This window comes from Felis catus, chromosome A3, assembly GCF_018350175.1.
Source record: "Felis catus isolate Fca126 chromosome A3, F.catus_Fca126_mat1.0, whole genome shotgun sequence".
In the NCBI taxonomy this organism is placed as follows: domain Eukaryota; kingdom Metazoa; phylum Chordata; class Mammalia; order Carnivora; family Felidae; genus Felis; species Felis catus.
The window spans coordinates 55,389,033-55,414,758 of NC_058370.1; the positions used below are offsets into that span (position 1 = coordinate 55,389,033).

Here is a 25,726-nt window from a genome sequence, read left to right on the forward strand (position 1 = left end):
CAGAAGGCGAACAGACATGAAAACAGGGAAATGCAAATCAAAACTACAATGAGATATCTATCACCTCGTGCCTGTCAGAATTGCTAAAACCAACAACACAAGAAACAGCAGGTGTTGGGAGAGATGTGGAGAAAAAGAAGCCTACTTGTACTGTTGGTGGGAATGCAAACTGGTGCAGCCACTCTGGAAAACAGTATGGAGGTTTCTCAAAAAGTTAAAAACAGAACCATCCTACAACCCAGCAACAGCACTACTAGGAATTTATCCAAAGGATACAGGAGTGCTGATTCATAGGGGCACATGTACCCCAATGTTTATAGCAGTGCTTTCAACAACAGCCAAATTATGGAAAGAGCCCAAATGTCCATCGACTGATGAATGGATAAAGATGTGGTTTATATACACAATGGAATATTACTCGGCAATGAGAAGGAATGAAATCCTGCCATTTGCAACAATGTGGATGGAACTGGAGGGTATTACGCTACGTGAAAGAAGTCAGAGAAAGGGAGATATATGTTTTCACTCATATGTGGAACTTGAGAAACTTAACAAAAGACCATGGGGGAAGGGAAGGGGAAAAATAGTTTCAAACAGAGAGGGAGGCAAACCATAGGAGACTCTTAAATACAGTGAACAAACTGAGGGTTAATGGCAGGAGAGGGGGAAATGGGTGATGGTCATTGAGGAGGGCACTTGTTGGGATGAGTGCTGGGTGTCGTATGTAAGTGATGAATCAAGGGAATCTGCCCCTGAAACCAAAAGCATACTGTATACACTGTATGTTAGCTAACTTCACGATAAATTATTTATATCTATATATCTATATCTATCTATCTATCTATCTATCTATCTATCTATCTATCTATCTATCTATAATAGAACTACCCTATGATCCAGCAATGACACAACTGAGTATTTACCCAGAAAATACTAAAACGCTAATTCAAAGGGATACACACATCCCTATGTTTATAGCAGCATTGTCTATAACAGCCAAATCATGGAAGCAGCGCAAGTGTCCATGGATAGATGAATGGATAAAGAAAATACGATACACACATACACACAGAAGAATATTATTCAGCCATTAAAAAGTATGAAATCTTGCCATTTGCAATGGCACAGATGGAGCTAGAGAGTATAATGCTACGTGAAATAAGTCAGTCAGAGAAAGACAAATACTATATGATTTCATTTATATGGAATTTAAGAAACAAAACAAAATGAGCAAAGGAAACAAAGAGAAAGGCAAACCAAAAACCAAACTCTTAACTATAAGGAACAAACTGATGGTTACCAGACAGGAGGTTGGTAGGAGGATGGAGTTAAATAAGTGATGAAGGAGTGCACTTGTGATGAGCACCGGGTGTTGTATGGTGTTGAATCACTATATTGTACCCCTGAAACTAATATAACACTATATGTTAACTATAATGGAATGCAAAATAGAATTAAAAAAACTTAGAACAAGTTACAAAGTTGTTAAATTTTAAGTATCTTTGTTAACTATGTTGGGGCATGTCTAGCAAAAATGTATCATTACTACTTTTATGAGAGTTAGAACAACTCAAGAGTGGAACAATAATAGAGTTCTAACTCTCAACTCTCAAATCATTTAGAACATGCCCTGACTTTGAAAATTTATGTACAGTTAAGATAATAAAAAACACTTGACTCAGGTTTACTTATGGAATTTCCTGTATACTTGACTATATTTCCATCATCATTTTGCAAGAAAGTGGAGTTTAAGCCTACACAACTGGATAAATGTTTCCAAATTGTGTATAAGCATTCATAGTGGCTCCTAGGACCTTGAAACAATAAAGTTATCCATTTCTCGTTAAAATCTAAAACTCACTCTGTTTTATAATGCTTGAAATACAGAGTAGCATCTCTCTCTTCGAAAGCCTGGTTCCAACATGCAGCGCATAGTGGTATTTGTCCTTATTCTGACAGTTTGATTAAAATTTACACAGAGCTAAAGAACTCAAGCTGGAGAAAAGTAATTTCAACAGTTAAAACTACAGTAATTAGTTTCCCAACAGAGTAACTGTACTTACATCAATATCCTCTTGCGTAAAAGTTTCTGGATCTTCTCCCATCATGTTGGCTAAATGTCTCTTTCCTATGTTGAACTCTTCAATCTGCTTTTTAATAAAATCCACTGTGTAAGTTTCACGTCTTAAGGCTGCAACATTTTTCTTTGCTGTTACACCTGTGGTGTGTCTTAGCCTTAGTATCTAGTAGAAAATATAAACAAAAAGAAAAAAGGTTTTAAAACAAATAATGATCTTGTAGGCCACTGTCTCTAGATAAAACAGGATGTTCAAACAGTTGTCTTTATTACAGTACTCAGTTGGCAAGAGTCTGGAAACAGGTAAAAAGCCTGTTAAGAAAGCTACTAGAAATTGTCCCCCACTTAAAAGCTTGCTTTTTAAAAGCTTCTGCTTACATAGCAGTTTAAACTACTAGCATTTCAACACATTAAAACCCAAAATACCTATAAGTGATATGCCACCTCCTTATCTATGACAAACATCCACATTTGATACTGATTGGTCAAAGACAACTAGTTGTGATATCTGACACACAGGGAATGAAGAGGACAATGCCACTCCCTTAAAAGCAGGCAAATGTAGAGGCACCTGAGTGGCTCAGTCAGTTAAGTGTCCGACTCCTGACCTCAGCTCAGGTCACGATCTCAGGGTCCTGAGTGCAATCCCTGCATTGGGCTCTGTGCTGGGTGTGAAGCCTACTTTAAAAAAATAAATAAATAAAAAAAAGGCAAATGCACATGCAGGCAGAAACTAGCAAGCAGAAGACATGGGAGGGAAGGGACATGTACTTGGGAATTAGCACACTTGGACTAGTCACCTGGTTCAAGGGTACAAATATAGCCCATCTTTCAATGCCTTAAAACAGTTTAGCTTAGCTGGAGACTCTTCTGCGGTCCTTATTTTAGGCTGATTCAGTGAAGAGACTGCTTCACTAAACACCAAGATTTATCATTAATTTGGTTCCACATGCTAACTGTAGAAATAAGGGCTTTCCCCTCCTTTTAAAGTATCGGCAATGGTATCACACTTGCTGCTGTGAATCATTTCATGCTGTGGCACTAGGAATCCCCCCCCCCCACCGCCTCCCCCAAGGCATTAATAGTTCACTTCCAATATGGGTGCTAAAGAACCAGAAAACTGTTTTCAAATGACCGCTCAGGTACATTCAGCAGCTGGATGTAACTAGCACAGATACTTCTGGTCCTGGCTTTTCTCAAAACCTTAACCTGTGGTTTTCAACCTTCATCCCAGCCTCAACAGTTTTCAAACACTCTCAAGCAATTCAGATCTTAAGAACTACAATTCTTAGTAACTCATTCACTTCCCTTTTCATCAACATAAAAATCTCTTGCACAATATCACCACACCACCACCATCCCTCTCTCATCCATTCCCTAGCCCTCTGAGAAGCAGAGATTCAAATAACTATAATCACTTATCACTATAGTTATAATAAAAAGTAGAAGAAAAACTACAGGACAAATATCACCGTACCCTATTAAGAGTAAAAATTATGTTCTTAAACTAACAAATCAAAATAGTGATAAAATGGTTTCTTGTCACTCTTTAATGAGTAAGATAGGGCAATTTAAAATTCCATGAAATTTTAGAGTTTATTTTTCCTTAGGGGAGCACAAAGGAGTTTCTCTCTTTATATTATTAGTCAGGAATCCTGAGATGCTTTATAGAGAAAGTATCACTACCAACAAATAAAGACATGACCCAAACTTCTTAAGTACAGTTAGCCTGCCCCTTTGTACACCCTGCCACCTCTCCCCACAGCCAAGTGCCATCAGGACCAAATCCCTGTCTCAGGAGTTTACCATCTTGTTATTTTTACTTTTTCCAGGGTTTTGCTTCTGTTGTTTTTTTTTTTTTTTTTTTTTTTTTCTGATTCCATGTCTTCTTTGAACACTGGAAGATGTTGCTTCCTACATTCAAAGTGAAGAGAAAATGCTGGTCTATCCCAAGAATCATGGCAAAGGCATGGATTTGGAGGAGAAGGTAGCAGTCACTCAGGAGAGGAGATTCTCCCAAATATTCCACTGCCAAAAGGATGATTATGCTGCGGGTTTTGGAAGTCATATGACAAAATGTTTCTGTCTATAGCTAAAACAACCCATGTGTAATACAGGTGAACCCACTACACTTCCCACCAATCACCAACCACAGCCCGTATGAGAAATGGAAGTCTCCCGGATTCACTAGGAGACTCATTCACTGAAGTAATGAGTTCTACAGGAAGAGTAAGATTAGGGAGGAAAGTGATGAGTTCAATTTGGGGCATGACAGGTTTGAGATGCTTGATGGGCATCTCCAGAGAGATAGGTGTCCGCGAGGCAGATGGCTCTGTGGGTGTGTGCACAGGAAAGATCTGAGCTAGAGATGCCGCCTGTTAATAATCAGCATGGGACATGATGTGACACCATCAATGTAGCGGAAATGCAGGCATTAGTGTTAGAATAAGAAACATCTATTCTACTATGCAAAGAAACAACACAGTATGTGAGAGAAGGCAGGCAGAAAGGTAAGATTACTTATGCCTTACGGCCATTATTTTTATAAAACGGGACGCGAGATGGGTCTGCAGAGTAAGGAGTGACAGGTTTGACGGACTGAATACCTCATATTCAAAGAGCAACAATACAGCAGTTATAAAGGAGGAAGGACAATTAAAGGAAGAAAATTAGAAAAAGAAATTTAAGTACCCCTTTATACTGGATGTGTGCCAGGAATATACTACCAAAGAAACAGTTATGAATCTACATCTATACAACAGCTACAATATTTTCTTTGTCAATTACCTTTTTGTTTCCTATAGATTTCCTTTGTATGTTTCAGTGGACTATTCAATGCACTACTTAGCTCAGGAGAGTTCCATCTTAGGGCAGACTGTACCCTTCAGCATTATAAAGTGTTCCATTCCCAGGCAATACTTTTATTTTTAATTTAATTCTACTAGATCATAATACTGCAACCCTTTCAAAGTTCAATTTGTATTTCCCTGGAATGTCACTGCCAATACTTTTCATTTAAATTTTGAATAATTTTAGTTTTTTTGACCCAATCTGAGTTTTTAATACATTTAAATGGATTTCATAAATATTGTCTCATTTTTCATCTGATTTTATCTTTATTGTTTGTTATGCTTTCATTCCTGTTTTCTTTCTTTTACTAGATGGTCTGTAGATTTTTACATCTGTTTTTTGATCTGGCAATTTGGATATTATAGAGCCTGCCTTTATTTCAGTAGTGATTACCTATGTCTCTGAATAAAATGTTTAAATATATTTCTTCTATCAACTTCAGAAAGTGATACTCATTCAATTCTCACCTATTTATCTTTTCTTTTTCGACCATAAAAATTCTGTTTTTCCGTCCTCCAACCGTATCAGCTTCACTTCTTTCTTACTTTTTGCTCCGCATTCTGTATGATTTTTAAACCTTTATTCCTTGGAGACGTGTGTGTGTGTGTGTGTGTGTGTGTGTGTGTGTGTGTGTTACAGTGTCAACTGTGCAGCCACTCTGAATTTTTAGCTTCTTAAATCACTGATCTATCTTCAAAAATCTTTCCTTAACTATTTAATTGTATATTCTTGTCTTATCCCCTGTTTCATACAGCTCTCCCTCACCCAACATTTTTAAAGTGTCCTTGACAGTGTGAAGGAGTTATAGCAAAAAAATTCTTCCATGTTGCTGAGTAAATATTCTTTGTTTTCTTCATCTCTCTCTCCGATTCGGTTCCTTTTCTTATTTTGTTCTGACAACATTTTAGTATCACCTCAAGCAAAAGAGTTGATTATTGGCTGGAAGACTCATTTTTTCACTTGATCTTCACTTGATCTTGTGTCTGTCTATATTCTTTGAGTTTGTGACAGCTGGCAGCTTTCTTAGTTTTAACATGAGTTAAAACATGACTGTCAAAAAAATTTTATTGCTGTTCATTTAGAAAGAACTTTTTAAAAAAGTCCCTACTTTGTTATTTTTCATAAAAATCTCTTTAGGATCTTTTCAAAGACAAGTGTACTGCCTAAGAATATGACATTCTGGAAATTCATATTTATTAAAGTTACAAAGCCATTACAGCATCAGTATCAGAGTACTGAATATATTTATAAATGTTCTAAGCTATTCTAGCAATGACTCACACAAAAGTATTTACATTCAAAAGAGACCATTATTCATTAGTACAATCCACTAAGTCAGATGAGGCTGAATCTGAATCGACTAGATCTTTAGCTATGAGCAGTCAGAATTCCTGGAGAGAATGTGCTTTGCTACTGGTAAGTACAAATCCCCAACCAAATATTCTATAGGTTCTATTTCCGACTGAAAAGCTGTGGCAGAGAATTTTCCTCACACTCTGTTTTTACGGAATGGTATAGATACAAGTTGACAGATTTGTTTCTTTTTTAAGATAATCAGTGGGTCAGACAACTATAATTTCAATCAAGCAGGTTTGCCAAAGAAGCAGACACGTCCTAACAGAGCAGTGATGTCCCAAATCTGGCCAAATGCCAGTGCCACACACTACTCTAATGATACTACAAGAGTATTGAGGAGTTTCCTTTTCGTTCAATTGGATAAAAATGGAACAAAGAAGAATGCACCGCTAATCTGAACAGAAAAGGCAAAAAAAGAAATACTTCGAGGAATAAAAGGTAAAGACTGAAGTCAGATTAGAGAAAAGGTGGAAAGAAACAATATAAGGACACCAAGAGAGAAATGATAGTAACCTTTCTGAATGAGTTTTTATTTTCATCAAGTAGAGGTCTCTGGATGCAAGCAAAAGAAAATATAGTCCTGCTATAGACTAGCAGGACTATAGTTGAAGCAGGCAGCTAAAAAGCAGGAACGCCAATGATCCACAGCACACTCAATGAAGTCTTGGCCATTAAGATAAAATGCTATTCCAACGGTCCTTCTCTCTCTGCTCAAGATCTCAAGGGAGGGACTATCTAATGGGGCTACCTTGGGTCAGATGCCCCAGATGATAGTTCTTCCAGGCTGTATCTAGTGGGGAAGAACTCATTACTCCTGAGAAAATAGGAGTGCCCTGATGAAGGGGAAATGGACACCAGGTTAGACAAACAAGGAAATGTCCTACACTACTCGAGCAAAATTCACCATTTATATTCACTCCACAAACTTATAGATTTAGAGCCTTAACATATTCACCAAATAAAATATATGCAATTTGTTGGAATCATGATTTAAACAAACCAACTATAAAAGATTATTGTTGGAACAACCAAGGAAATTTGAACACGGAATAGGTAATAGATGATATTAAAAAATTATTGTTCTTTCTGTTAGATATGTGCATAGTGGCATGGAAGCTATGTTCTTTTATTTATTTAAGAAACTTTTTTAATGTTTATTTTTGAGAGAGACAGAGAGAGAACGCAAGCAGGGGAGGGGCAGAAAGAGAGGGAGACAGAATCCAAAGCAGGCTCCAGGCTCTGAGCTGTCAACACAGAGCCCGATGCAGGGCTCGAACCCATGAACCACGAGATCATGACCTGAATCGAAGTCGGGCACTTAACCGACTGAGCCACCCAGGTGCCCCAAGGAAGCTATGCTCTTTAAAAAAAAAAAATCTACCTGTTAAAAAAAAATCAAGTATATATATAAGTAATATAACAAAAAGCCTGAGATTTACACAAAAACCTACAGAAAAAAAAAAAGGTAGGAAGATAAACAGGATTGGTAAAACATTAATAATTGTTGAAGCTGATTGACATATACATGGGTTCCTTACAGTATTTTATTTTTGCAAATGCTTGAATGTGCTTTAATTTTTATAGTAAAATTCTAAAAAGTAAACTATTTTACACGTTCATTGAAGAAATTTAAGGAACTACTATGGGCCAGGCTATACACTGAATTTTAACAGAAATAACCGTCAAGCAGAATTGAGTGGTGTTAAAATGAGAACGCTGCCATACTAAGAAAAGCAAACATGAAACAAGGTAAAAATGCAGTTTTCTTATTTAAGCTACTATCTGGCAAAAAAGAATGTGGCAGGTGTTCACACATATACAAATGTGCATACACACATGTACACATGCACATATCCCTACATGTAAGAACTCCTCACATGTTTAAATTTTGAAAAAATGTTTATTTACTTTTGAGAGAGAGAGAGAGACGGAACATGAGTGGGGGGAGGGGCAGAGAGCGAGGGAGACACAGAATCCGAGCTGTCAGCACAGAGCCCCATGCTGGGCTCGAACCCACAAACCGTGAGATCATGACCTGAGCTGAAGTCAGATGCTTAACCAACTGAGCCACCCAGGTGCCCCTAGAGCTCCTCACGTTTAATTCAAGAAATGATCCATGAGCATCTAGGAGGTGTCTGTGGGCACTGCAGGAAGCATCAGAGTAGGAATACAAAGGTTATGCTATTTTTCTCAAGAGGTTTAAAAAAACCAACTGTAAGGGAAAGACCTAAACACATGAGACATTGAGATAATAAAAAAGAAGTAAATGTGGGTCTTTCACAGTTGTAGGCAGCTTCCAAGATGGCTTCCAGTGAGTCTACTGGTTGATATTCATCCTGGTCAATCCCCTCGAATGCGCGCTTGAGTAACTTGCTTCTGACGGATAGAACACTACTAAAGTAATAGAACGTCACCTCTAAGATTAGGTTACAAAAAGATGGTCTTCCCTCTTTTCCCCCCTCTGTTGATCAACTGATGGAAGCCAGATGTGGTGAGCTGCCCTACAGAGGCCCACGTGGCAAGAACTGAGGGTGGCCTCCAACCAACAGCCGGCCCAACAGCCTGCCAAGATATAAATCCTGCTAACACCTACAAAGAGTGAGCTGGAAGGTAGATTTCCACCCTCCAGCCTGGAGAGGACTAAAGCCACAGCCAACACCTAGACTGCTGCGTTATGGGAGACTGTGAGCACAAAACCCAGTTAAGCTGTGTGTGGAATCCTGACCCCCAGAAACGACGACATAACAAATGTCTGTTTTAAGCTGCTAAGTTTGGGGGTAACTTGTTACACGGCAATAAATAATGGATTCATCATCCTAATTACAACAATGAAGCACAGTACAAGGAAACTTACTTATTTGCTTTATAAGGACAAAATAGGTGGGAATGATGGTAGCATCTATTGTCAGCCTCTCTTTAAGTAAGAAACTACTACATGAGGAAAATGCTACTTTTAATGTCAATATTTTACTTTTAATGTCAATATTTTTCATAATGGAGTAATGAGGAACACACTAAATCTATCCTTTAAAGGACAGGGTGAGATCTCCAAAGAAACAACTTATCCCACCAACGGGTTTTTATCTCCATTGCTAACAAAATGGGATTTTTAAAAAATTCAAAGTTACCTGGGGAAAAACATAACTAATTTACAGAACTGCATACAGCATTTGATACAAAGGCAAGTCGATTTTTAAATCTGTTTGTCGAAGAGTCTTTAAGCAATTTATCAATAAAGTTTATTAAGACCCTACCGTAAACCAACTGGATGCTGTGATAAATACAGGATAAGAACAGATACTTAAGACAAGGACAACAATGTTTTTCCAATAAAACCAAAATCTACAAGGGCCAAGCTCCCAAACTGCCACTGATTGTGCCTGTCATTCCTCGGCAGATAGTCCAATCCCACAAGGGAAGTATATTGGCTCAATAAAAACAGAAAGTGTAAGCACTAAGCGTTTAGTAGAAAATAAAGAGGGCATCTCCTTGACATTTGGCAATACTAGCTTTCAAAATAGGAACTGGGTGGCTCAATCGGTTAAGCATCCGACTCCTGATTTTGGCTCAGATCGTGATCTCACAGTAGCGAGATCGAGCCCTGCGCTGGGGCTCCGCGCCGGCCACGGAGCCTGCTTGGGCTCTCTCTCTCCCTCTGCCCCTCGCCAGCTCGTGCTTGCTCTTGCTCTCTCTCAAAAATAAATCATAAGTAAAATAAAAAATAGAAATTGGCCTACTGGTTTACTTATTATGAAAGTCACAAACAAATAATACTTCGGGAAACTAAATCAGTATTCTTGTCTTATACTGATAGAGGGTTTAAGAATTCACGGGTAACCTTTGCAGGACACCATGACTGTCAACTGCTTATAATAATGCCAGTGCTACTCTCATTAGCGAAAGATAAAAAAAAAAAACGAAAAATTCAAGTACCTTAGTACAGCAAAACTGACCATAACCTGGGCCCTGCCAAACTTTCCCGTCTCTCACCATTCTTGTAACCACACCAACTGTAACTGCTAGAAGAACCAATTATTTGTTGCTGGCAAGAGTCCACACGCTCTGTACACATCTGGCCCCTTCTGTAACCTATTTCATCTTCCTAGAACAGAATACCTCTCTTTTATCATGTAATTCCTCACTGCTCCTGAAGACTCTATCATCTCCTTTGAGAAACTGCCCACCGCACCACTCTACGTGTTACAACTCATTTGCATTAGGCACTGCACATCTGGGCTCTTCTGTATTTACCTCTGCAAATCTCAGTACACTGTATGTAAGTCCCTGATATTCGGGGGTTCGTAATCTGAAGTTTTGCCATTCACACGTAAGACTCCTTCTTCCACCCCAAATTTGCAGTTGTAGAGAAATTAATACGAAATGCGTATACCACAAGAGTGGTATGCAAGAGGAAGTCTGCTGGTGAGGGTCCCAATTGAGCCCACAGGAATCCTAGTTTAACAAAACTTGTTTCTTTTTCCTTGTGGCATCAGTGCTTCTCAAACTTTTCTGACTGTGACCCACAGTAATAGCTATTTATATCACCACCTCGTCACACTTTTAGATATAAAAAAACTGTAAAAATACCCTGTACGAGATGTATTTATTATTTTTCTATTGTTTTATGAAACATGGCCCCTAAGAGAAATACAACTATTAATGTTGGAGACAGAAGTGAAGAAACATTAATATTTAATTAAGACAGACAAGTTCTGTGCCAGAAAAAAGCTTCATAAATGTCTTTAACCATAAATATGGTAACAGTAAGGGTCTGACACGGGTCAGTTAAGTCTTTCAGTTATGTCTGAGTCCTACTTCATGTGGTAAAACATGAGCTGTGATACTATTCACGAATTTGGGGATTTGGCAGTCTCAGGATCATCCCTGGAGAGTGCTATGGGTCAATACTGTCTGGGTAATTATTTGATAATGATTTGTTTACTTCACAGTGCCTGGCTCAAGTAAAGTGCTCAGTAAACATTTGCCATATGGGGGGAAAAAACCTTGAAGAGTGGTCAGGGAGATGAAAATTAAATTTTTCACTCATCTTAATGGAAAACATACCTGATGCCAGTAGAAAAGGGGGCACTCTCATACATGAAAGATAGAGCGTGGATTGCTACAGCCTTCCTGAAAAGCTATGTGGAAATACCTATTAAAATTTAAGATGTATTACACATACTTTGTAACAAGAATCTCACAACTGGAACTCTCTCCTACACAATTAAAAGCAACAGTACCAAGAATTATGCCACGATGTTTACTGAACTCTTTATTCGTGGGAAGAAAATGGGAACAAAATAAAGGGCCATCAAATATTAACTCTGACACATTCATAATAAAATATTATATAGCAGTTAGATACATAACAGGTGACCTGAAGGAATTTCTACTATATATGTAAGTTGGAGAAGCAAAATGTAGAACGGAATCTACTTTTTTGGAAAGCATGCACGTGCATGGATGTTTGCACGCAATAAAAAGAACATAGAGAAAGACACAGGAGGATACGCATATTCCAGAGTTTGAGGGAGAGAAAGTTAGCATTCTCCCCCAGACACATATTAAGTGTCAGCAAAAAAACATTATATATGCAACAGTCCCTTTTATAGATGACTATGCATACACAGGAAAAATATATTCAAATAAGATGCAGGAAAAAAATAAAAACTGCCAACATATTTTTCACCGAGAAAGTATTAAAAAACAAATGATGGACAAATGAATAGGTGGACTGGTTGATTTACGTTAAAATAGACTATTCTTTTTTTCAAGTTTTTTTTTTTTTCATGTTTGTTTATTTTTGAGAGAGAGAGAGAGAGAGCGAGCGAGCGAGCGCTCAAGCAGGGCAGGGGCAGAGAGAGGAGGACAGAGGATCCAAGGCAGGCTCTGCGCTGACAGAAGCAAGCCCAATGTGGGGCTCGAACTCAGGAACTGGAAGATCATAACTTGAGCTGAAGTGCGAGGCTCAACCAACTGAGCCACCCAGGCACCCCTTTCAATAGTTTCTATATCATAATAATTGACTTCTTCACAATACTTGGTACTTCTTTATCACTTTCCCTACTTCAAACATTCACCTGTTTTCCATGACACCACACTGTCTGGTTTTCCCCCTACTTCTCTGGCAGCTCATTCTCAATCTCTGGGAGGCTCTTCTTCCTTGACTGTTGTCCTTCGGGGCCCTGTACCTCTACTTATTCCAATTCAGTACACCTTTACTAGGTGTTTGAATTCACTCTTAAGGCCTCAGTTACCACCTACAAGGTAACAGAGGATTGTAAATCAGTACTCTTCTTGACCTACAAACTTGCCAATCTTTGAGCCTAGTGGAAATCTCCACTTGGACATCCCAATTACAATTGTATAATAAATATAATTCTATCCTAAACTGAACTCGTTTTCTACCCTCTCAAATCTTGTCCCTCCTGTTGGGATCCCATGTCAGTAAATGGCATCATCACTCAACCAGCTGTGAAGCTAGAATCTTGGCTTTTCACTGCCCCCAGGATGAGCGGAAACGTTCAAGTTCTGGGCTCCACCTCTCCAGAGACAAGGTGTCGGGAAAATTAAGAAAACAGAAACTGCACAGATGCAAGGCACTTTTAAAGTCGCTATCAATCCTATCCACTGTGAAGTCTTCCAGACCACTCACTGCAGGAGTCCAGTTCTCATTCACCGCCTCTGGCGCGGCCCTCCTTCCCACTGGACCGCGGGGAAGGCGGGAGGGACCGGACCTTACTCCACACCTAGGCACAGACTCCCCTTTGCCTGGCAGCCAACTCAAGAAAGGGGGTCGCTCTAGTTCCGTCTGCAGGTAACTTCCTCCCTCACTGCACACCCCGCGAACACCAGACACAACCCAAGTGGCCGCTGCAAGCCAATACCCATTCCTCTCTCAACCGCACAACTCTACTAAATACCCAAGACCCTAGGGTCCCCGTCGGCAGGCACGCGAGACGCCAGGGGAAGGTAGCGGCGCCGGCTCCACATCCTCGCGCTACAACGGACCAGTGTTTCCACTTCTCCACCTCTCTCCGGTACCTACCTGCAACTCAGCAGCCGCGGCTTTCCAGACGCCCTGTCTGAGGGCAAGGCTAATCCTACCTCCGAGAAAGAGCCGGTGGGAAACCGCTGCGCCCCAGAACACACAGGGAGCCGCCATCTTGGCTGCTGGAGACCGGGGCTGGAGGGTGAAGGGGCGGGGCCTGACGGCTGCGCAGGCGCCTGTGGGAGACGGGGTATCCCGAGGGTGTAGGGAAGGAGCAGGGGGCGTGCCCCATGGGGCGGGGCGGCTCGTCGCTGATTGGGTGTGTGAACCCTCTCGAGGGGCGTGTCCGGCTCCACCCCCTGGAGTAGCCAGCTCGTAGTATCCCCTAGTTCGTAGTAGCCCCAAGCTGAAAGAGTATTGGCCTCTTTCACCTGCTGCAGCTGTTGAATTCTGTCGTTGTCTAAGTCTGGGTACGACTTCCATGTGGTTCTTTAACCCACCCTTCCTTCCCTGGCCCAGTGCTGCACCTCTAGCAGGCTCTTCCGGAACGGGAGAACCTGTGCAACCCGCCCGCATCTCCCTCTGCAGTCTGTCTTCACCACGCTCCAACCCGGATCCTGCTCTCCTTGCTCACACAAGAATGGATTTCAGACCTTGGCTCCTATCTATCTTACTAGTAGGGTTTTCCCCTCCTGTATACCTTTCCACGTTTTTCAGGGTCCAGGGTCTCCACCCTCCTGAGCAGCTGCCAAACCACTCTACGTTCCAGGGCACACACTTCTAATTGTATAACGTGCAGACTAAACCATTAACAGGTAAGGATGAAACAGTCTTACCCATCTTTGCACACCACTCCCCATAGTGTTAGTCCTAAGCCTTACTTGCAACCAATCCATTAAATCCACAGTCATGGAACAGAAATGAGTATACCTTGCTTTATGAGACTTGTGTGTTCTTGAGAGTAACTCCCAGGGTGCTTCCTACAAAATGCATTTTAAATAATGCACTAAACTGCTCTGAAAGGACTTCCAAACAGTTAGACTTCAAAGATTAGTAAAATTAAAACACAAACATACACACACAAAATCTGAGTCCAGACAAAGTAGTCAAACAAATAAATACACCATAATTTCTTAAAACACATTTTGTCATTAAAAAGGTAGAAATGACATAATCTCAGGGGGGAAATGGGGAGGTGTTCCTTTTTTTTTTTTTTTAATTTTTTTTTCAACATTTATTTATTTTTGGGACAGAGAGAGACAGAGCATGAACGGGAGAGGGGCAGAGAGAGAGGGAGACACAGAATTGGAAACAGGCTCCAGGCTCTGAGCCATCAGCCCAGAGCCTGACGCGGGGCTCGAACTCACGGGCCGCGAGATCGTGACCTGGCTGAAGTCGGACGCTTAACCGACTGCGCCACCCAAGTGCCCCGGGGGAGGTGTTCCTTTAAAGGAAATGCATTTCATTGTATTGAAAAGCTCACTCTGTTGTTTTTCTGTTAGTACCTTTTAGGCTAATAACTTCCATCAGAAATTGGCAGAGGTCCGCAAACTAGCGTTTGGGAACCAAAACTTTATAGCTCATTACAATAGATGCCTTTAAATAGCAATTCCTACACATTGTCACAAAAAATGGTTTTAACTGTGGAAATTTAATTAAGTGTAAAACAATCAAATAAGTATGTGAATGCAGAATTTTTACTATTTTTTTTTTTTTTTTTTACAAAATGACATGTTGGAACATATAAGAACGAAGTAGGTTATGTAATTAAGGTTAGGAATTATGGAGGTTTTCTCTTCTATTTTTTTTTTTTTTGGTCTAAATTCATGTTACAGTCTTTTACTAGATTACAGTAAGGTGAATGTAGTACATTTCCTACCTCTAGGGGCAACACTTGGACTGCTGCCTTAAATTTCCTGCATAACCTTTGAGTTTGGAAAAAATATACCACTAACGGTTGACATTAGGTACATAGTTTGGAGTCAGAAAGAATGATTGGAATCAGGAATGTGCTGATAAACACTTAAAATGAAAGAAAAAGTGTGGTTTTACCAAACAGCTAAAGCATAAGATTCATTTGATTTTTCTCTCATTTACTGAGCACCTATTATGTCAGAGGCATCAGGCATTCTAGGCATGAGGATCATAAAGTCCCCAAAAAGTCCAAAATGGTGGTGTCACATCTAATGTGAGGGTTTGGTTCTAAAGTCAGCTTGTAGGGTAGACATCAGGCAAGTCAAAATATTGAACTAATAATAAGTGCTGCTGAGCTGTGAGCTAGCAATAAGTTAGGTGCTCCTGGTGGGAGTGTTCTAGTACAACCCTCCTGAAATCTACCAACCAATCAGTGATGCTAAGGGGAGTGCACCCTGCACTCCATCAGTTACATTCCTAGGCATATACCCTGCAGAAATTCTTACACAGTGTATCCAGAGACATGTAAAAGTGTCATCAGCGAGATCCCTGCACTCAGGAAACTCCTAGAAGCTTCTGCCTAACTACAGATTTTATCTTTTAGCAGCTAACAAATTGCTGGAACAAGACAAGAAACCTTTGAATACGACCCCCCCCCCCCAGGACAGATGCCTGGGGAGATGAATCAGAAATCATAAAGTGACTGACAGTTACCTGAGCTTCATGATAATGTTAAAATCCCCACCCAGGGAGGGACATAAGCCTCATTAGATGACATGTAATATATGTATAGGCATGTTTTCTGAGTGGGAATGTGTAACTTGATGCCTGCCCATTACATTCAGTGATGAGACCTGCCCCTCTGAAGATTCATCCAAACCCCAATAAAAAGAACCTGCTTACCCTTGTTGCAGGAGTCACAGCTTTGGAAATTATTCCCCCGATCTCCTTATTTGCTGCAAATAAAGATGGCCTTGTGAGGCAACTCCCCCTGGTATCGTCTCTGTGTCTAACTCACCAAGGAGTGCACACATATCGATACACTAACATAAGAATGTTCATAACATTTTTTTGTGTGTGTGACAGCAAAAGTAACCTATCTATGGATCAGAGGATGGGTGGACATCAATGACAGTGAATGAACCACAGCCACGCAATATGGATGGGTTTCACCAGGTGGAGGAAAAAAATGGAAAGTCATGTATGCTCACCTAGACTGATTCCATTTATGTAAGGTTCAAAAACAGGTAAAACTAGGCAAGATATTGTTTAAGGGTCTGTCTGTGTGTAGACTGATTCCATTTATGTAAGGTTCAAAAACAGGTAAAACTAGGCAAGATATTGTTTAAGGGTCTGTCTGTGTGTAGTAAAACCATAATGAAAACCAAGAAAATGATAAACACAAACGTGGGACTAGTAAATAACCCAGGAAGGAGGGAGAGGGTGCTGTGAGCTGTGTACACAGAGGCATCGGTGCCCCTGCCACTGTTCTTTGTCTTTAGATGACTGGCAGATACACAGGTGTTCATTTTCTTCTTGAATTTCTAAAAATATAGATACATATAACAGTAAGAGTTGATTTTATCTCACCTCCCACCCTGCCTTACACTGGATGATGTAGCAGGCTATGGTAGGAGTCTAAATTGGTACATTTCTTTTTCCTGTATTTCTCATATCTCATTTCCTTACTCCTTTCTCCTTCATTATCTCCTCTTCATCTCCTACCCTCTCTATTCTCCTTCCCAGTGTAGATAGCTTAAATGATGAATGATGAGGTTTCCAGAAAATTCACACACACACACACACACACACACACACACACACACACACACACACTTTTAAAGGATTCCTGGAACTTCAGAGCTTTGTGAGTCAATATGAAGAACCTAGAACCTATAAAAACCACAAAGGTTTCATGGGTCCACAGATAACAGAGATCCGAAAAACCTACATTTCTCATTGGAGTAACCAAGGAGTGGATTAGACCAGTGATTCTCGAAAGTATTGTCCCCAGAGCAGGACCCTCAGTATTACCTGATTGTATTGTGTGTTAAATTGTATCCAATTCAAAAGATGTTGAGGTCCTAACACCCAGGACTTCATAACGTGAACTTTTTTGGAAGTAGGGTTATTATACAGGTAATCGGGTAAAAATGAGGTCATTACAGTGGGTCTCCATCCAATATGACAGTAGTACTTGTAAAAAAAGGAAATTTTGATTTAGAGATAGACATGTATAGAGGGAAAACAGTGTAAAGACACAGGGAGAAGATGGTCATCTGCAAGCCATGGAAAGCGTGAGGTTACCAGAAGCAAGGACAGAGCTCTGAAACAAAATTTCCCCCGTAAGCCTCAGAAGAAACCAGCCCTACTGACATCTTGATCTTGGACTCAGCCTCCAGAATTGTGAGACAACAAATTTCTGGTGTTTAAGTCACCCAGTTTACAGTACTTTCTTACAGCAGCCCCAGGAATACATCCAGGGTATTGGCTTTTAAAATTGGTTTTTCAGGGGTGCCTGGGTGGCGCAGTTGGTTAAGTGTCCGACTTCAGCCAGGTCACGATCTCGCGGTCCGTGAGTTCGAGCCCCGCGTTGGGCTCTGGGCTGATGGCTCAGAGCCTGGAGCCTGTTTCCGATTCTGTGTCTCCCTCTCTCTCTACCCCTCGCCCGTTCATGCTCTGTCTCTCTCTGTCCCAAATATAAATAAACGTTAAAATTGGTTTTTCAGTACTCCTCCTTTTGAAAGGTCGAGCCCCTCCTTTTGAATATGAGCTGCATTTAATGACCTATCTCTGAAAAATAGAATTTGGATACTAGTCACAAAAGCTGGCTTCCTGCTTACTCTCACTCTCTTGAAGCATCCACTCTGGGAAACTCAGATGCCCTGTGGTGAGACAGACATATGGAGAGACCAACCTAGTAGGCAATTACACCTCTTGCTAACAGGGAGTGAATCATCCTGAAACTGGGTCCTGCCCGCCAAGTCTTCACATGACTTCAGCCTCCATCAACAGTTTGACTGTCACCTCATGACAGATCCTGAGCCAGAACCACTAGACTCCTGGACCACAGAAATTTTGAGATAAAAAAATATGTTCTCGTAAGCCACTAAAATTTGGGATAATTTGTTATGGAGCATTAGAAAACAAATACTCCAGGGAATTTGTTAGAAATGCAGATTGTTGGGTACCAGTCCAGACCTATTACATCTGAGAGGGGGACCCAGCACAAAACCGTCCAAATAATTCATGATTCTTATTTAGGTCAGACTCCATTACCTTTCATCTGTGTCAATAGTCCTTCAACTTGACCATCTGGACTGACCATACAGATTCCTACATGTCTTTTGTGTGTGTGCATGGTTAAAAAATACATACCTTAAAATTTACCATTTTAACACTTTTTAAAGTATACAATTCAGTGGCATTAAGGATATTCACAGTGTTGTGCAACCACAACTGCCATTCATCTCCAAACCGTCAATCTTCCCACACAGAAACTCGAGCCCCATGAAACACCTCCCAGCCACCCTCTTCCCGACCCCTGGTAACTGCCGTTCTATTTTCTGTCTTTACGAACTTGACTATTTTAAGTACCTCTTGTAAGTCGAATCACACAATGTTTGTCCCTTTGGGCCTGGCTTAATTAACTTAGCATTATGTTTTCACGTGGTGTCAGCCATGCGGTACCATGTTTCAGGGTTTCATCCCATTTTAAGGACAAATAATATTCCATTGTATGTATATACCACATTTTGTCCGTCATTCATTAGGGGACACATGAGCTGCTTCCACGTTCTGGCTATTGTGAATAATGGTGCTATGAATGTGAGGGCACGAGTATCTGTTTGAATCCCTGCTTCTGATTCTTTTGGGTGCATACCCAGAAGTGGCATTGCAGGATTCTTTTTAATGGGGCCAGATTTTTAACTTACCCTCCACAGGCAGGTGCCCACACAACTTCAGCGATGTTTAGATCTACAACTTAAAAAGTTTTAATGACCTAGACCACGCCCAGCTAAATAAGCAGTGTACGTGGGGTAAGGAAATGCAAATTTCACTGAAGTGTAAAAACATTTATGAGAGGTAATTTTAGTACATAATTGCTATATAAGAAGCTTCTATAGCAGCTTAAAAACTGAATCTGTCTCAGCCTACAAGTGAATCTATTCTCCCAGGATGCATATATTTTACCATGTTAATTGAATTTTAATTAATAAAAAAATAGAACAAATTTCTTCTTTGGTGTTTTCCCCCACTGTGTTCAATGTGGGCTCAATCCGTCTACATATGCTCTTTACCTATGAGCTGTCAATTATGGTTGCTATAAAAGACACAGCACTTAGGGAGCTGTCAGTCAATGCTGTTATGATGCTTCGAGAATCATTTCTCCAGGCTTCATTATCAAAAACAAAACAAATTTACAGGGAACATAAAGGTGGATCAGTCAGACCTTTTGCTGTGCCTTGAAAATGATTTTCAACACACACAGGTGCAGGGGCAGTGTGCTCAGGGCCAGGGTCTTCTTGACCATATTCGTAATTATTTTGCATAGATAAAGTCATTTTTTTAAGTGCATGTAGACAGTGGAAGTAGTTATTCCAATTGGGTGGTGGAATTATAAGTGTTTTTCCCTATTAGAAATAATAGCGTGTGGAAAATGTTCTATGACATTATGTGTGTTTCTTTCAACCATGAGCTAAGGGTGCATTCGGGCTCCAAACAAGACTTTCTTGTGATGAAGGCCAAGTGGAGGTAAAGAAGGTCTAGAAAAAAGGAGTTGTTTGACTGAATATAGTTGAGATACTAGGATGTCAGGGCAAAAATAATAATAATAATAATAATAATAATAATAATAATAATGAACGTTAAGAATATAATCAAATAAGAATATAATCAAATAACGACGTTTTGAGTTTAATCAAGATCAATGAAATCAGTGCAGGCCCGGTTAAAACAAATGCAGACTTAATAATCAAATTCCAGAAAACTAGAGCAAAATAAACTTGAGGCAGAAAGAGACCATTTTAGGACAAACAGGAAGGGCCACTTTACCCAGCAGGGAGGCGCCTTAAAAAGTGCATTGCTGGGGCGCCTGGGTGGCGCAGTCGGTTAAGCGTCTGACTTCAGCCAGGTCACGATCTCGCGGTCCGGGAGTTCGAGCCCCGCGTCGGGCTCTGGGCTGATGGCTCAGAGCCTGGAGCCTGTTTCCGATTCTGTGTCTCCCTCTCTCTCTGACCCTCCCCCGTTCATGCTCTGTCTCTCTCTGTCCCAAAAATAAATAAACGTTGAAAAAAAAAAATTTTTTTTAAAAAGTGCATTGCTACTAAGATGTTGATCCAGCCTAACGATGTAAATAAGTTATAGAAGAAGATTGTCATCTGGACCTGAAAAAAGAAGAAGAAGAAGAAGTAGAAGTGTTCTGAGGTGTAATTTTCATTCTGACGCTGTTGAGGAAGCAAAGGGAAGAGCAACATATTTCTCACCTATCAGAGAAAGCGGATGGATTGAGATGGACCATGAGATGCGAGTCTAAGAAACGTAAAAGAGAGTTATAGAAGTTGTACATCATATGCAAATGAACACGCACAAAATGTTAATTTAGGGAGCATTATACAACATTATATGGCATTAGCTGGGGGCTGTTCTGGCTTTCTGCCTCATTGCATCATAGCATCCTTATGAGGGAGGCACTTTATTTTCCTCATATTAGACATAAGGAAGCTGGGGCGGGGGTGTGTTCAGTAACTTGCATAGTGTCCCACAACTAGGAAGGCATGGAACCAGGCGCCATGGCGCCCAAGGACACACACGCAACCACTCTTCCATATTATGCCCGGTCCTGGAAGAACCGTGAGTTCGTCAACAAGGGTGTCTTTAGAACCCTCACTCTCCCCTTTATTTTGTTTTATTTTTTTTTAATTTTTTTTAACGTTTATTTATTTTTGAGACAGAGAGAGACAGAGCATGAACGGGGGAGGGGCAGAGAGAGAGGGAGACACAGAATCTGAAACAGGCTCCAGGCTCTGAGCAGTCAGCACAGAGCCCGACGTGGGGCTCGAACTCACGGACCGTGAGATCGTGACCTGAGCCGAAGTCGGACCGTCAACCGACTGAGCCACCCAGGCGCCCCTAGAACCCTCACTCTCCCCTTTATACATTGTATCTGCTTGCTGTTAACCATTCTCTTTAGGGACCCCGTTCACTTGTCCTCTTGCCTTAGCATCCTACCCCACTTAATTCTGTCTGCTGCTTTCATACTTCCCACGCATCCCATCTCCTGTGGAATACACCGGTTTAGATTGCTCTTCAGAGGTCGAAAACTGGTCGCCCTTCACGTACGTTTTCCTTGCTCTGCACAGGGGTGTGTGTGTGTGAAGTTTAAATATGGATGCTTTAAGTTGACCACATACCCTCCATTCACCATGTCCCCTCCACTCTTGGGACCCCACTCAGGCTGTTCCCATGCATGTTCATACTCCACCCTGCTTCCTACAGTGCCCACCCTGAGTGCTACCCATATGCACTCGTTAAGTGTTTCCTGACGTAAACATGAACCCCAGAACTATTCAGATTTTGCCTACTCAGAGATAGCAAGGGCTCTAGGGCCCACAGGATTCTTCCAGATAGGACAACCAGGAAACTGGATATTTCATATTTTGGAGACATAGATAAATCTGCCCAGAATGTCTTCTGACTCGACTGCCCAGCTGAAAAGTGGAAATTTGGTACTTTAGGAATTGCAGTCAGAATTTAATCTGCACAAAAAACTATTTTAGCTTTATCACCCGATATTTATTGATACATACTTTGAAATTCTCTTTGATAGGAACCATCTGGGTATTAATATGATACCTGCCTTTCAAGGGCTTATCAACACATATAGAGAAAAAGATATTTACACAAATATGATCATTCTAGAAAGACTGTGATACAGTCATGAAAGAATTGCAAAGTAATTTGGGACTTTGAGAAGGAAAACATTACTTCCTGCCAAATGGATCAAGATGGTTTTATTTCCTAAATGTTTTATAGAGCTGCAAATCAAAATAAGAAAACCATCTAACTCATTTCTTTACCATTATGCAGAACCACTTCCAAACCCTCTCTGAAAGCAATTAACCTACCCCATTTTATAATACCTACAAAGTAGAATTTTCCATCTCAATTTATCAAATCAGGCGATTAAAAATTATTCTTCGATATCCTTAAATGACTCTTAAGCATTTGCATGCCACCTTTCCGATTTCCACTGAAGACACATTGCTGGCCCATTTTCCAAAATCAAGTATCATATCTGAAACCTGAAATTGTGTCCAATTTCAAGAAGCATATCACAGCCTGGTGTCTGATTAAACTATCTCATCTCTTTATGAATAGTTTGCTGTGATTAGATTGTAAACACCTGCATGGTGTTATTCTGGCTTTAGACTCAAAGGAACATTTTATCCTGGGAAATACAGATTCCTGAAATAAGCATATCAGTTTTTGAACCAAACTGTTAGAGTTACATTCTTAATGACCCAATTTGAAACTTACAAATACTTAGGCTTGTGTGGTAAACCCATGGTTTCCTGTCATCTTATTTAGATGTCCGGCACTTTTTAGTTGTAGATCTCTGAACTCAAGGCACAAACTTGCCAAATATTCATATTCCTTATAACTTCTTATCCAGTCAGTGCAATGTGTTTCTTTACGTCGTTAGAATCCAGAGTTCAACTGAAGAATTCAACAACTCATGCAGTTATGTCAAAGGTGAGATTGATGGCATGAGGTAGCATTACTTCCAGATTTTTTTTTTTAATACACATTTGGCCTATTGTTGAAAAGAGAGAATGTGAGAAAAGAAACGAGATTTCGGTTTTCGTCTTCTGTCTTTTGTGTGTCCATAATCAGTAGTGTAGATTCATAGCTTCCCAGCAGCAGGGAGGAATTCTTGCCAGACAATGGGTCCAAGCATCGTGTTAATAACACTGTGTCAGTTTGTGTTCACTTTCAGGCAATTGGATCCACTCTAACTGGTTTCAGTAGAAAGGGATTTATTACCAGGTATTTAAAAATCATTGAAAGGGAAAGTGGATCAAGCTGTAGCCGTACTTCGAGGAACATCTCTCCAAGGACGACTGCTATTACGTGCATCAGCCAACTGGATATGCCTCTTGGCTCTGCTCGTCTTTTCCACTCAAACCAGTTACTGACTTAAGTTTCACATGGATCCCTCTCTGGTCGGTAGAAACTAATCCATACCTGGAACTCAAGCTTCAAGGGAGTCTTTAGCTTTCCTGCTTTCATAGTGGATGCTTACATGAGATGAATCTGAGGTCCTTTTATAAATAAATCCCTTGAGGGCAAGGTCCATGTCTGTTTTGTTCATATTGTATCCCAAAGCTGGACTGTGCCTGGCACAATGCTAGGCAATCAGTAAATGCTTGTTGGCTAAATGAATGATCACATGAAACATAAATTGTCTTTTTCTCCTATCTCCACCATCCTTCAATGCTCAAGGTTCATATACTGGTTACTCTCCAATTTTTGTTTGATGTCATATAGATATTTTTGATTACTTTGTCACTTGATTTCCTTTCCCTAAATTAAGGATGTAGTACAAACTGAGAATTTGGGAGCATGTTTGGGTTCACCTTTTCTTTATTCTGGCAACTAAATTTATTTTGATGCTTACTTGGCTCCGTGTGAGATTGGCCGTTACAGTAACAGTGCGGTGGCCCGATGGGTCCATTTTTACTTTTATTATACAGAAAAGTATCATTGATGATTTTTACGCTTCAGAAAATGCCTTCCTTCTATGTTTGGAAAGTGGCATCTTGGACCTTGAAGCAAGGCAAATGCAACATGATTAGTCAGAAAACAATGACCATCAGGTCAGTTTTCCAAACAGCGTGTCCTTGATGTGGCTTTGTTTCTGTGATTTGAGGTGAAGGATGTAACAAGAAGAACTGCCAGTTTCTTGGCAAATGCCTCTCTCCTTTGTTTCATATACGTAATAGGTTTTTTTTTTTAACTTATTTTTAATTCCTGAGTTTAGAAACCCTGATTGTTTCATTTCCCCAAAAATTTCACTGGTGTTTCTTTTTCTGTTCAGACATCTCCATTTCGTGTTGTGTGCAGACCCAGCATGCACATATCTCTATAAGTGAATTATTGTAATGATTATTTAATTGAGGTACCCAAAGCTCAGCACCTTTAGGAATTAATTAAAATGAATGTATTGCACATGATACACAACTCCATGTTTTATGTTACAAATTTCCACTTTGTGAGATTTGTTTTTCTCCATAATTAGATTTATTACCGTGTCTAAAACAAAATGTAGACCTTAACTTTATTCAATAATCTACATTTTCCAAAGCATTTTTTATATATTTTACCTCGTTTGATTCACACAACAGTCTAATTAGATTTTAAGCATACCAGCAATGGTCAAGTTCGAATACACTGGCTTGCATATTTTAAATGTTAAAAGCACATATTAACAATGGGAAAGTGTTATTTTATCTTTAGAAAGAAAAAAAAACCACCTATTAACACTATGAAAATAAAATACCTCAAAGGAAAAATAAAACATTAACTAGGTAGATTGGTTGTGAAAAATGAAATTACCGTTTAAATTTCTTAGATGTTCTTAATTTATTCAGAGAGAGAGAGAGAGGGAATCAAAATACCCTGACTAATGTGAAAAAATCCTTTAATGATTTTTGACATAATTTCATCACTGAAAACACTAATTTGCGCTAAATACTGGTATCCAGGTTTCATGAAATACCCCGTTAGCCGGGGATTCAAGCTGATTCTCCAAAATCAGAGGAAGAATGAATAAATAAGGATTTAGAAATACAACTGGGTGAGATATCCCTTCTGTCTTTTCCTTGCCATTTTCCTTCTTTAACTTACAATCCTTTCCACATAAACCCTCTCTCTCTTAGCTTGATATTAATGTGTCTTTTTTCTTGTTGTGGTAAAACACACATAACATAATATTTACCATCTTAACCATTTGTGGGGTACCGTCTAATGGCATTAAGTACCGCTGTTGTGCAACCATCACCGCTGTCCGTCCCCAGAACTCTTTTTATCTTGCAAGCCTGAAACCATGAATTCTCAATTCACCCCCTCTCCCAACCCCTGACAACCACCATTCTGTTTTCTGTCCTTATGCATTTGACTACTTAAGGAACCTTATATAAGTGGAATCTGACAGTATATGCCTTCTGGTGACTGGCTTATCTCACATAGCATAATTTTCTCCGGATTAATCCATGTTGTCGCATGTGTCAGAATTTCCTTTTTTTTTTTTTGTAAATGTTTATTTATTTTGGGGAGGAGGGAGATGAGGGGCAGAGAGAGGGAGAAGAGGATGTGAAGCGGGCTTTGTGCTGACAGCAGAGAACCCGATGTGGGGCTCGAACTCATGACCTTCAAGATCATGACCTGAGTTGAAGTCAGACGCTTAACTGACTGAGCCAGGCACCCTGAAATTTCCTTTATTTTTAAGGTGGAATAAATTCCATTTTAGGAATATA

General features: G+C 40.1%; 1 protein-coding gene across 1 annotated transcript in view; it reads right to left on the reverse strand.

The window, feature by feature from the left end:
* The window catches only part of MRPS9 (mitochondrial ribosomal protein S9), a 65,912-nt gene extending 52,425 nt beyond the window's left edge, over positions 1-13,487 (reverse strand). Inside the window, exons 1-2 of the mRNA XM_006930030.5 lie at positions 13,332-13,487; positions 2,064-2,243 (exon numbers count right to left, since the gene is read on the reverse strand). Of these exons, the coding sequence (XP_006930092.1) occupies positions 2,064-2,243; positions 13,332-13,448 (297 nt within the window). The 5' untranslated portion in view covers positions 13,449-13,487. The remainder of the gene's footprint in view (positions 1-2,063; positions 2,244-13,331) is intronic.
* Positions 13,488-25,726: the final 12,239 nt, after the last annotated feature.